The sequence below is a fragment of the Electrophorus electricus genome, chromosome 19 (assembly GCF_013358815.1).
Source record: "Electrophorus electricus isolate fEleEle1 chromosome 19, fEleEle1.pri, whole genome shotgun sequence".
In the NCBI taxonomy this organism is placed as follows: domain Eukaryota; kingdom Metazoa; phylum Chordata; class Actinopteri; order Gymnotiformes; family Gymnotidae; genus Electrophorus; species Electrophorus electricus.
Window position 1 is genome coordinate 13754705 of NC_049553.1, and position 13638 is coordinate 13768342.

General features: G+C 36.0%; 2 protein-coding genes across 2 annotated transcripts; both read right to left on the reverse strand.

Annotated features, from left to right (window-relative positions):
• Positions 1 to 1812: 1812 nt before the first annotated feature.
• Positions 1813 to 7468, reverse strand: LOC113569443 (GTPase IMAP family member 4-like). Its single transcript, XM_035520004.1, has 5 exons — positions 5586 to 7468; positions 5020 to 5080; positions 3685 to 3754; positions 2847 to 3521; positions 1813 to 1928 (listed from the first exon to the last, which is right to left on the reverse strand). The coding sequence occupies exons 4-5, from the start codon at positions 3511 to 3513 to the stop codon at positions 1813 to 1815; spliced, it is 783 nt and encodes a 260-aa protein (XP_035375897.1). The 5' UTR covers positions 3514 to 3521; positions 3685 to 3754; positions 5020 to 5080; positions 5586 to 7468.
• A 4270-nt stretch (positions 7469 to 11738) lies between these two features.
• On the reverse strand, positions 11739 to 12764 carry LOC118240135 (GTPase IMAP family member 4-like). Its single transcript, XM_035520005.1, has one exon. It carries the CDS (start codon positions 12762 to 12764, stop codon positions 11739 to 11741), a length of 1026 nt encoding a protein of 341 aa, XP_035375898.1.
• Positions 12765 to 13638: the final 874 nt, after the last annotated feature.

The window sequence follows — 13638 nt, forward strand, 5'->3', positions numbered from 1 at the left end:
TCTTATATTATTGTAAATGTTACATTGGAATCAGTATCTCATTCATTATTTATACTCTGTGCAACCTGATGATGGTGAATCTAAAGGCAAATTTATAGTAATGGACCATGAAGTTTATTCATTCATTTAGATCATCTCTTCATGTTTAAGAGGGTCACGAGGATCACTGAGTGAGCTAGTGATCATGTTACTTTGCAAGGTAAGACAAACGATGTTTTTCTGATCATCTTTGTAACTACACAGTAGTGATAATCAGATTTTGTAAAGATTTACATAACAATAGTATTGTTTCACAAAAATTCCAATTAGTGTGAGTGAAATAGACAAAAAGTAAATCCTCCATTTTCCTGGCTACTCAAGCACTTCCAGGTTTTCCTGCTGTCGTCTGTTTCCATGGTCCATATATATATATATATATATATATATATATATATGTCGCTTCTCGTTCTGTTACACTTATTCTCTGCGCTCCAGGCTAAGTTACGCTTTAATTTTTTCGTGCTCGCTAGTTTTATTCTGTTCTCATTCCTCGTCAGGTGTTCTCCCATCTGTTGTACTTTCTCTCTGTCTACGTTGCTTTCCCTGTTTGTATTTGCCAGTCTTGTTCAATTCTCGTTCCTCGTCAGGTGTTCTACCGTCTCTTCGCTTCTGTTAGGTTTGTCTTCCCGTGTTCATATATGAAAGGATGTTGTCTGGTTTTCCTTTTGGTTCTGTTACCTGTGCTTTTGTCGTGGTTATTGTTTGTCTATCTTAAGTAGCCTGGTTCAGTCTATTCCCCTTCCTAATCAGTTTCCTTCCCCGCTTGTCCTAGTTTTACAATTCATCGTTGTCCTTCCATTAGTAATACCTTACTGTTTATATTTTTTGTTGCCTAGTTATCTTCACCCTGTTAGTTTGTTAGTCTTCTGTTTGTTCCTTCGTTCTATTCTGTATTATGTATTTCCCTGGTTAGTCTGCTTCTGTTATTAAATGTATTCATTTATTCTATCTTGTCTGTCTTTTATTCTCATTATGGCTTCCCTGGTCATTGATTCAGCTCGCTCTCACGTCCAAGGCGTTGTTACTTCCGGTGTGTGTTCGCTCTCAACCTGCCCCTCGTTATATCTGCCTTGTGCTGTGGGAATGCTTAAGATAAGAAAAATTTGATCTGGTCACTATATAGTAGTGACGTTTGGGTCTTAGTACCTAGTGGATCATTGTTAAAGGAAAACTTCAAAGTGAATTTTTTATTCACTTGAACAAAGACCATAAAAGTTACAGACAGATCAAATATCAAATAATCTAAATGTTATTAGTATTAAAATGCAGTCAGCAACCATTAATCAAAATTAAATTGGCATAGACTGAAAAATGTACATTCTCTTTAATAAAGTACCTACAGTATATCTATGTGAGATTCCTGTTGAGTTACATACAGTGAACAGGCTGCAGTCTGTATAAAAAACGACAGATTGGTACCTTTTAATGTCTGCAGTCACTTCAGTCAGTTACTTTAGTGTTGGCATGCACCTCAATATCCCAAGTGAGACAGAATCCTGTCACCTCTACGACAAACGACAAATCATTATCCACTTCAAACCAGTTGATGCTGGTCCTGGCATTTTTGACAGGGCAAAACCAAACCTAAATAATGTTTGTCAGACATTTTCAAATGATTGGTCCACCTTTATAATGAGGAGATTTCTTATTGTAAAACAAATTTATTATCAATATTATACAACAACAACAATACTAATAATAATCACCATCATCTCGAGAGGTGTACACCAAAGAAAACCACTGAGCAAAATCAAAGCTGGTAAAAATATATGTTCAACTACAGTGAATAGGCAGCAGAGCCAAAGCTTCCTCAGCGAACCAATCAGCAGCTACTTTACCTAATATGTAGTACTGGGTGTTTTGAACATAGCCAGAAGCATCGTGATAAACTAAACGCAGAGGAAACTCATAATCAGGGGAATGGGAATGGGCAGGATGGTTCTGGAGACAAATTGTAATAAAAAGTAATGCATTTAATATAGAATCCACATCAATGACAAATCCAGTGTATGGCTAATCAAGCAAACAAGTATGAATGTGAAATTTTTAATTCCCTTGAACAAAAAACAAAAAGGTACAGACATCAATTAATCAAAATAATATTAATAATAAAATGCAGTCAGCAGCCAAAAATCTAAATTAAATCAGCATAAACTGAACAGTGAACATTCTCTTTACTATAGAACCTACATCTATGGGACATTTCTGTTGATTTCATACAATGAACAGGCTGCAGTCTGTATAAAAATGACAGATTTGACAGTTCATTATGATAAATGGATAAAGTAAATGTAATATTGTTCAAAATCAACCAATAAAGTCGAAAAGTGTACATACAAACCATATATGTGTAAACTGCTTCAGTATGTTCATTCTTTACACACATTCATGTGCTCTCTTGTCTTTGAAATTTCACTAATCAAATAAGATCTACTGTTTAAATTTATACTGATCATTGTGGTGATCTTATACTTAAGATAAGAGTTCTTTAATTTTATCTATTACTTCTATTGCACCTTCAACTGTTTCTTTATATGCCATTTTCATTGCCTCATCCACAGTCTCTGCCCCATCTGCTCCTTGATTACCACTAATCACTCCTGCTATTGCCCCAGCTGCACTTGATGTTCCAAGTATACCTGCTGTGCATGCTGGAACGCTCGCTGAAATTAAGACTCCAGCCCCAAGGCCAAGGAAAGCACCTGTCAATGCTCCTGTTCCCGTCCCCACTAACTTTGCTAACAGGTTGCTATGAACTCTTGGCTTTGCTTGTTCTCTCACTATTTTAATATCTGGAACCTCTTTACCTTCCTCACATGAAGCCTTACACTCTGCATCTATAACTTTATCTACTAGCTGTAGCATCTCATTGGTGTAACACTCTCCTCTATTCTCCCTCACCATCTCCTCTATGGTGTTCAGTAGCTTCTCCACCTGAACCCTGTTGCTCCTGTACTCATCCTGTTGCTCATTCCAGTATTTATTATCAATGACATGAACACGACCTCCACATTTATTCACAAGCTGCTGTAACACTCTACTCTCCTTCACAAAGTCTTCAATAGTCTGGCCCTCAATGAGTTGATCACCAAAGGTGAAGAGCACCATTGCATATCTTACTGCATCCTCTCCAAATGATTCAGTTATTTTTTTCACAGTTTCGATCTCGTGCTTTGTGTATCTTCCAACTTTGAGCACAATCACAAATGCATGTAGGCCTGGTGCACACTCAGTAACACATCGTAATATTTCAGAGTTTAGTTCCTCTGAAGTGAGACTAGTGTCAAAAAGCCCAGGTGTGTCAATGACTGTTATTAACTTCTCAGTAATGGATTTTGTTTTAAAGGAACATTTTTGAGTTTGTGAGTTGGGTGAACATCCAGTAGGAAACACTTTTTCACCCAGTATCACATTTCCAACGCTGCTTTTACCATCACCTGTTTTCCCAAGAAGCACAATCCTCCGTTCATCCATCGCTCCTACTGAGAGGCAAAAGAGCATTGATGAATAACCAATGTTATGACAGCATGAGTTACCATGCAATGAATTTGAGGTGAGCTCAGACCATTCAGGTCAAGTTATTGTCACCTGTGCATTTGAGTTATCAAGTTTAAATGGTATTTCACAATATAATATAAAATGTACCTCTGCCTTTATTCAGGAGCAGGCAGGTTCAGTATCAGGTGTGAGTCAGACTCCTCTATCCTCTATGCACCTAAACAAAAAGACAAATCAAGATCCTGTTCAAGCAGTTTCTTGCAGATCTTTCTCTCATTCACATTTCTGACACAATGGAAACCACACGCAATTTACATTTTGTTTGTTTGTTTGTTAAAATAATTTTAAATGAAAAATACTTTTGCAGCACCAACTGCCCTGGTCAGCAAGCATACAGACATCCATGACTGACTATTGATAGAGTAATTCATCCCTGCTATCCAGAGGGCAGTGCCAGTTTTGTTACCATAGACTCTGGGACATGGATGGGTTTGGCATTATTGGGCCTCGAAACATTAAGACAAATGATCTTAAAACAATTTCACGTGTGTACATAATAAAGGACTTAATAAGATATTGTATTTCCAAAGATAAAAAACAAGATTTAATTTTTGAGAACAGGAACTTTTGACTTCCTTGAACGTCATTGTTTAATATGTAGATAATGTTATTGATAAAATTATCACTACCACAATCAAATAATGATTGTACAAGATTAATTTATGTTTTGAATTAAATTTAAATCTTTATGCCTTGTGTTAGTCCTTGTTAGTTTGCTGGTCTTTGGGATTCCATTCCTGTGTTCTCTGTAGTTGGATGTTCTAAGCCCTGCCATGTTTGCTCTGACTGTGTGTCTCTGCCTGTTCATGTGGTTTGTGTTATTGTTCTAGCTGTGTTCCATGTTGTACATTTCTATCTAGCCGGTTTAGTTGTTTTCCTGTTATCGTGTGTTACTTTCTGTTTGTCTTATGTTTCCTGGATCCCTCTATGTTGGTAAATTGACCCTAGACTGTGCCAAAGACTCAGATTATGGATTTGGCCTTAAAAAATCTCACTCTTTTCAGTTTGTGTCCGCCTCGTGATCGCTCCACATTACAAAACCTTTATCAAGTTTATTATTGTCATTATTTTTCAGAATAAATCTTTAAAACTAGAACTAGCAGGCCTTACTCTCAACTACATTATGCAATGTTGTCAAAGCATTTATCATATTTTTTATGTGTAATTGTATCTTGCCAAACAGTATAGGAAATAAGCTAATTATTATATTCCCTACAAACCAAAAACGTTTAGCATCATTTTCATTTGAACAACACTATGATGGTACACTTAGATGTGAATAGACACAAAAGGACAAATGATACTTTAACTCTGAGAAATTAAACCAAACGTCAAAAATAGATCAAAAGGTCTTTTGTACCTTTTAGTTTTGAAGTCAGGTCTGTATAGTTACAAGAGAGAGGAATAAGGTTTAGGACTCACCGGCAGGTTGGCCAGATCTTTACAAAACACACTTGAATGAGTGTTTGTAGGCTCTGTACACCTAAAAGGTAAAAATCAAAGCTTAAGCCATTTATTGCAGCCACTTCTTCCATTAACAATTGAGACCAGGCGGCGTCTGACAGTGGGTAATGGTGAACTTAACTCCCCAGGGCCTTCCAGTAGCCTCAGAAATCAATTCATTTTGGTTTCTGATTTTTATATGCTCTATCAGTAAAGAGATCAATTATACCAATCTTCTATGATAAGTTCTGTATATTGGCATGCTGTTTGCTTTAATTCCACAGAATAAAGCCAATCATCAAGAAAACGCAGTTTGTTCTAAAAATACCATGCAATCTGAATAGAGACAATATTTGCTGTAGAGTTAAGCATATGGTTGTTTTCTAATTCTAGTGGTGAGATGAAAATACAGCTTACTTGCGGGTCTGTCAAACACTGTTTTCATTACCATAAAATTTAAACATGTATAAAAGCACATTCTAGCACTGTTTATGCAATGGCTGCACACTGAAAGCAAATAAATTTTTTTTATAAGATTTGGCTACCTTTTAATGTCTGCAGTCACTTCAGTCAGTTACTTCTGTGTTGGCAGGCACCTCAATATCTGAGACAGAAACCTGTCACCTCTATATATCTACGACAAACCACAAATCAATATCCAGTTCAAACCAGTTGTTGCCGGTCCTCATTTTCACAGTTGTGACAGGTCAAAACCACACCTAAGTCCTGTTAACTACTCTTCCCCCATTAAAATGGAAAATATGCTTAACTGATTATTCATTTGGTTTCAGTTGCAGACATTTTCAAATGATTTGGTCCACTTTTATAATGAGGAGATTTATTATTGTAAAACAAACACACAAACTACATTTTGATATGTATATCCCTCCTATTCAACCCATACACTCCTGCATAAAAAAAATAGAACAAACCCAAAATGTTATAATATTAAGCTTTTAATGGTCTCATCAACAAATAATTGGGCATTTTCAAACACGATACATGTAGAACATTGAATTTTATATTAAAATTTTAGGTCTTTCATGATGTTATATTTGTTTACAATAAAATGTTTCACCTGTGGTTCTGTAACCTTAGCAGTAAAAAGTGCCAGCCCTCAGCTCTGTTCAATAGAACTGCATTTTTACCATGCGCTAGCAGAAGTCCTGCAAAAAAGTACAGAAATGTCTTGGCCTTTGAGCACACAGAAAAAAAGGCTAAAAACCTCAAAGAGGATAATTTGTTACACCAATTAACTTTTAAAGAATTAAACATGATGCAAAATGTGCATTAAAAGGGCATTTATCATAAATGATCAACATGTAGGAGGCTTTGCTTTATTTATGTTTTGTGTTTCAATTCATGAAGTGATAGAGGCATAAAGTGAGCCATGTATTTGGAAATTGTAATGCATAGTGCACACATGGAGTTTAAAATGTATTCTTTTGGTTTGTGATCCAGAGATTATTGACAGAAAACTACAACAACAACAACAATAATAATAATCACCAACATTATCATCTTGAAAGGTGTACACCAAAGAAATCCATGCTGCAAAATCAAAGCTGGTAAAAATATATGTACAGCTACAGAGAAGAGGCAGCAGAGCCAAAGCTTCCTCAGCAAACCAATCAACAGCTACTTTACCTAATATGGAGTGAAATTCTGTTAAAATACTGTTTTGTCTTAATGCGGTTGTGCTAAGAAATGACATTTTAAAAAAGTGTGTGACTTCCTTAAACACAGGATGTGAAACCATACACACTGGCAGAAGTGCTTATTCTCACTGTACTAAACATCAAACTATGCATTACATTAGGTATCCTTCTTTTCTATATTTCATCACTGTATCAGTATACTTATTTACTGTATGTCACATTGGTATTCATTCACATTTCAAAATTTGACAATAAAAATACAAAAAAAACCCAAACCCTCCAAACATATTATAGCCCTCTATCATATACAGGGATAATTATGTGCATAAATGAGCTGAAATACTCAAATAGTAACCAGTGGCTATCATACAGTAAGTCTCATTGTGCACAATAGTTGTATTTTGTTTCTAAAATATAACAATTTTGTGCCAACTCCCATCACCATAGAAGAGAAACACATCTTGTACTTTAGTGCTAGACAATGTATAAAAGAACTGAGAAGGTTTGCAAAAGGAGAGCGAAAGGACATGTCAGTTTTGGCTGTTTAAAATCCATGGATGCTAAGTTATGCCCAGTTATGCTGTGTATTGTACTCCATTCTTCAAAGTGCATTGTCGGTCCTGTATATAAATGCACTTGTTTTGGTCTTATCTATTTTAAGTATTTTATGTATAAAAATAGTGTTATTTCACAAAAATTGCAATTAGTGTGAGTAAATAGTGTGAGTGAAATGTTGTTCCCTTGTCTTGTGGATGTGGGTCAGTATATCTATAGCTTAGCACACACACAAACACACACACACACACACACACACACACACACACACACACAAAACCAACTCTCTCTATATATCCCCTAACCAAAAATCCTTCAAATGTTGATCAGTGAAGAATACATTACTTCTGAAAAAATCAAGTGTTCATCACTCCTCGTTGTTACACTTACTCTCTGCGCTCTACGCTTTCATTTTTTCGCGCCCGCTAGTTTTATTCTGTTCTCATTTCTTGTCAGGTGTTCTCCCATCTGTTGTACTTTCTCTCTGCCTACGTTGCTTTCCCTGCTCGTATTCAGCAGTCTTATTCAATCCTCATTTCTCGTCAGGTGTTCTACCGTCTCTTTGCTTCCGTTTAGGTTTGTCTTCCCGTGTTCATATATGAAAGGATGTTGTCTGGTTTTCCTTTTGGTTCTGTTACCTGTGCTTTTGTCGTGGTTATTGTTTGTCTATCTTAAGTAGCCTGGTTCAGTCTATTCCCCTTCCTAATCAGTTTCCTTCCCCGCTTGTCCTAGTTTTACAATTCATCGTTGTCCTTCCATTAGTAATACCTTACTGTTTATATTTTTTGTTGCCTAGTTATCTTCACCCTTTTAGTTTGTTAGTCTTCTGTTTGTTCCTTCGTTCTATTCTGTATTATGTATTTCCCTGGTTAGTCTGTTTCTGTTATTAAACTATTTATTCATTTATTCTATCTTGTCTGTGTTCTTATTATGGCTTCCCTGGTCATTGATTCAGCTCGCTGTCATGTCCAAGGCCTTGTCACTTCGGGTGTGTGTTGACGCTCAACCTGCCCCTCGTTATATCTGCCTTGTGCTGTGGGAATGCATAAGATAAGAAAAATTTGATCTGGTCACTATATAGTAGTGAAATTTGGGTCTTAGTACTTAGTGGATCATTGTTAAAGGAAAACTTCACGGTGATTTTTTTATTCACTAGAATAAAAACCAAAAAAGTTACAGACAGATCAAATATCAAATAATCTAAATGTTATTAGTATTAAAATGCAGTCAGCAACCATTAATCAAAATTAAATTAGCATAGACTGAAAAATGAACATTCTCGTTAATAAAGTACCTACAGTATATCTATATGAGATTTATGTTGATTTTCATACAGTGAACAAGGTGCAGTCTGTATAAAAAATGAGATTTTTGTTTTTGTTCATTGTGATGAATGAATAAAGTAAATGTAATAATATTCAAAATACAACAGTAAAGTTTTAAAGTGTACATACGAGCCACATAAATGTAAACTGCTTCAGTATGTTCATTCTTTACACACATTCATATACTCTCTCAAATCAAATTAGATCTACGGTTTGAAGGCATGTGTAATAATTTTGTAACATAAACTTTGTGGTAATTATGAAATTTCCTTCAGCTAAGAGTTCTTTAATTCTCTTCATTACATCTAAATCACCTTCAACTGTTTCTTTATATGACAGTTACATGATTTTTGGGAGCAGAGACTTTTAACTTCCTTGAATTTAATATACAGATAACAGTGTTAATAAAATTATCGCTATCACAATCAGACCATGATTGTATAAGATTTATTTAGATCATGATGAAGCAGGAAATCTCACACAATCTTTATAAAATGTAACAACCGATATGTATTATTGCAATTCTTATCCAGAATAAAACTTTAAAACTAGGACTAGCAGGGCTTACTCTCAGGACCTCTCTTAATGATCTTTTGCTACATTAGGCAATGGTGTCAAAGCAGTTATCGTATTATATTTATTGTTTGCTACATTGAAACTGCAACAGTAGTAGTAGTAGTATGTTACCAAACAGAATGTCTAGGAAGTAAGTTAATTATTATATTCCCTACAAACCAAAAATGTTTAGCATGAATTTACTTTGAACAACAGTATGATGGGATACTTAGAATAGACACAAAATGACAAATGACATACTTTAACTCTTAACTCATCAACAAACTATAACAAGAAAATGGTAGACCTGTGGAACTGTAACCAACAAATAGTGCCAGTCCTGTTGAAGAGAACTGTATTTTATTTTAGTTTTGCTAGCGGGAAAGTCCTACAAAGGCTGCTCAGAAAAGACTTGGCCTTTGATCACAGAGAAGAGGCGAAAAAACACAAAGAAGATCATTTAAATAAATACAATACAAAAGTGTAACATCAGGGGTGACCCAGGCCAAAACAAGACTACACTGACACAAGACTACACTAACTCCCTACACGAAAACACAGACAAAACCCAGTCCAAATTGGCAGCCATTCTTTACCGACTAGTGTACATACAAATATTTATAGTATGTCCAAATTTACGACAGCAGCCTTAGTTATAAGTGCAAAGCAGGCTCAGAGTCAAAAGGGAAAGCAATCACTGAATAGAATATCAAAACTATCACAAATCACAGTTCACAAAAAGGTCTCCAAATCTCTCTGTCTCTTCTCCCTCCAAAACACCTTCTTACATCCTTCCTCCAGGTGGGGCCTTGTTTCCAGACTAGACAGAAAGTATGAAGTTTCAATTCATGAAGCTGTGCATCATGGATGCATAAATCAAACCATGTTCTTGGTAAAACCGATACATGGTGCACGCATGAATTTAGAAATGTATTCTTTTGGTTTCTGTTCCAGAGATTGCTCATTTTCTGTCAATAATTTTCCATAGAATCATTAGTACTGTCATGCCATGCCACCATAAGAATATGCCCACGTCCCCCTGGGACCATATGTATGGTCCATACGTATGGTCCCAGAATCACATGTTTCCAGGGTCCTATGTTCCCCAGTTTGATATTCTGTTAACACATTAACTCTCCTCTTATATTTGGCTCATATTTGACCCATTTCAAGTTAAAATATTTCAGAATCTCTGATCCTGACCCTGAGCCTAACTTTAACTCTAATCCTAACCGAAAACAATAGTCACTTGAAACATACGATTCAAAACAAGTATTCTCTTGACTTGAAATGTGGATATATGTGTTTTGAATAACTTGGATAGATTTGAAGGCACTTGATAAGGCCTTACGTATACTATTGAACAGTATTTTGCAAATCATTACAGTCATATAATTTGTATTGATACACTTAGTTGACAATAAATAAAAGGTAGAGAACAGTTGGATTTTGAAATTATATATCAGGACTAACTGACAACAAATAAACTGTAATTATCAGATGATACCTCATTTTGCTACATTGCCATTTCATGACATGAAACAACAGCAATAACTTTCAAGCATTTAGCACAAGTGAAGCCTGACCCAGGTTTGCAGGCCACATAATGGGAATGAAGGCGTGGACCATGGCCTGAAAAAGGGGTGGGGAGAGTTAAAGGATTTGTCAGTTTGGCTGTTCAGGGATCAGTTAAATCTGTGGACATAACAATAATCCATAATGCTCAGATTAAAAATATATACTGTATATAAATTAACCTATTTTAGTATTCCAGTCCATGGTACAGGTCATCCCATCATGCAACAGCGGTGGAAAATCTCTTTCTTAATTGGGTGGAAGCTTTATATGATCAAGTGACCTCATAGAAAGGTTTGTGTTTGTCCCATACTAGATACTACACTGCATACTACTGCAGGGACCAGTATGCAGGGTACAGTATTTACTGAGTGCATTATGCAGTATACAGTATGTAGTACTGGGTGTTTTGAACATAGCCAGAAGCATCGTGATAAACTAAACGCAGAGGAAACTCATAATCAGGGGAATGGGAATGGGCAGGATGGTTCTGGAGACAAATTGTAATAAAAAGTAATGCATTTAATATAGAATCCACATCAATGACAAATCCAGTGTAAGGCTACTCAAACAAACATGTGTGAATGTGAACGTATTAAGTCCCTTGAACAAAAAACAAAAAGGTACAGACATCAAATAATCAAAATAATATTAATAATAAAAATGCAGTCAGTGGCCAAAAATCTAAATGAAATCAGCATAAACTGAACAGTGAACATTCTCTTTACTATAGAACCTACATCTATGGGACATTTCTGTTGATTACATACAATGAACAGGCTGCAGTCTGTATAAAATAATATGAGAGATTTTTGTTTCTGTTCATTATGATAAATGGATAAAGTAAATGTAATATTGTTCAAAATCCAACAATAAAGTCGAAAAGTGTACATACAAGCCATATATGTGTAAACTGCTTCAGTAGGTTCATTCTTTACACACATTAATTTGCTCTCTTGTCTTTGAAATCTCACCAATCAAATGAGATCTACTGTTTAAATTTATACTGATCTTTGTGGTGATCTTATACTTAAGATAAGAGTTCTTTAATTTTATTTATTACTTCTTTTGCACCTTCAACTGTTTCTTTATATGCCATTTTCATTGCAACATCCACAGTCTTTGCCCCATCTGCTCCTTGATTACCACTAATCACTCCTGCTATTGCCCCAGCTGCACTTGATGTTCCAAGTATACCTGCTGTGCATGCTGGAACGCTCGCTGAAATTAAGGCTCCAGCCTCAAGGCCAAGGAAAGCACCTGTCAATGCTCCTGTTCCCATCCCCACTAACCTTGTTAACAGGTTGGTATGAACATTCTTCTTTGCTTGTTCTCTCACAATGCTATCTGATTCCTCTTTACCTTCCTCACATAAAGCCTTACACTCTGCATGTATAACTTTATGTACTAGCTGTAGCATCTCATTGGTGTAACACTCTCCTCTATTCTCCCTCACCATCTCCTCTATGGTGTTCAGTAGCTTCTCCACCTGAACCCTGTTGCTCCTGTACTCATCCTGTTGCCCATTCCAGTATTTATTATCAGTGACATGAACACGACCTCCACATTTATTCACAAGCTGCTGTAACTCTGTACTCTGCTTCACAAAGTCTTCAATCATCTGGCCCTCAGTGAGTTGATCACCAAAGGTAAAGAGCACCACTGCATATCTTAGTGCATCCTCTCCAAATGACTCTGTTATTTTTTTCACAGTTTCAATCTCATGCTTTGTGTATCTTCCAACTTTGAGCACAATCACAAATGCATGTGGGCCTGGTGCACACTCAGTAACACATCGTAATATTTCAGAGTTTAGTTCCTCTGAAGTGAGACTAGTGTCAAAAAGCCCAGGTGTGTCAATGACTGTTATTAACTTCTCATTCATGGATTTTGTCTTTAAGTTGCATTCGTGAGTTTGCGAGTTGGGTGAACAATCAGTACCAAATACTTTTTCACCCAGTATCAGATTTCCAGTGCTGCTTTTACCATCACCTGTTTTCCCAAGAAGCACAATCCTCCATTCATCCATCGCTCCTACTGAGAGGCAAAAGAGCATTGATGAATAACCAATGTTATGATAGCATGAGTTACAATGCAATGAATTTGAGGTGAGCTCAGACCATTCAGGATAAGTTATTATCACCTGTTCATTTGAGTTATCAAGTTTAAATGGTATTTCACAATATAATATAAACTTTACCTCTCTGCCTTTATTCAGGAACAGACAGTTTCAGTATCACATGTGAGTCAGACTCCTCTATCCTCTATGCACCTAAACAAAAAGACAAATCAAGATCCTGTTCAAGCAGTTTCTTGCAGATCTTTCTCTTTAACATTTCTGACACAATGGAAACCACACACAATTTACATTTTGTTTGTTAAAACAATTTTAAATGAAAAATAATTTTGCAGCACCAACTGCCCTGCTCAGCAAACATACAAACATGCATGATTGACTATTGATAGAGTAATTCATCCCTGCTATCCAGAGGGCAGTGCCAGTTTTGTTATCATAGACTCTGGGACATGGATGGGTTTGGCATCATTGGGCCTTGAAACACTAACACAAATTATCTTAAAACAAGGGCACGTGTGTAGATAATGAAGGACTTAATAAGATATTGTATTTCCAAAGATAAAAAACAAGACTTAATTTTTGAGAACAGGAACTTTTGATTTCCTTGAACATCATTGTTTAATATGTAGATAATTTTATTGATAAAATTATCACTACCACAATCACATAATGATTGTACAAGATTAATTTAAAACATGAACAAGCAGTAAGTCTCATTCAGTGTGTCAGGGTTGGCCCCTCCTATCATCCCTGTCTCCATGGTTTCCCTGTCTCATGTTATTCTCTCATTTTCTCCATTCCCTGTTTTGGTTTTCACCTTCTCATTTGTATCACCTGTTCATTGTTAGTCCTC

What these genes read in the sequence shown, in the direction of transcription:
- LOC113569443 (XM_035520004.1), bottom strand. Translation starts at nt 3,513, where the DNA reads ATGGATGAACGGAGGATTGTGCTTCTTGGGAAAACAGGTGATGGTAAA. An exon ending in TAAGGCTTCATGTGAGGAAG is followed by an intron (nt 1,929 to 2,846) that starts GTAAAGAGGTTC and finishes CTCTGCGTTTAG; the next exon opens with TTTATCACGATGCTTCTGGC.
- LOC118240135 (XM_035520005.1), bottom strand. Translation starts at nt 12,764, where the DNA reads ATGCTCTTTTGCCTCTCAGTAGGAGCGATGGATGAATGGAGGATTGTG.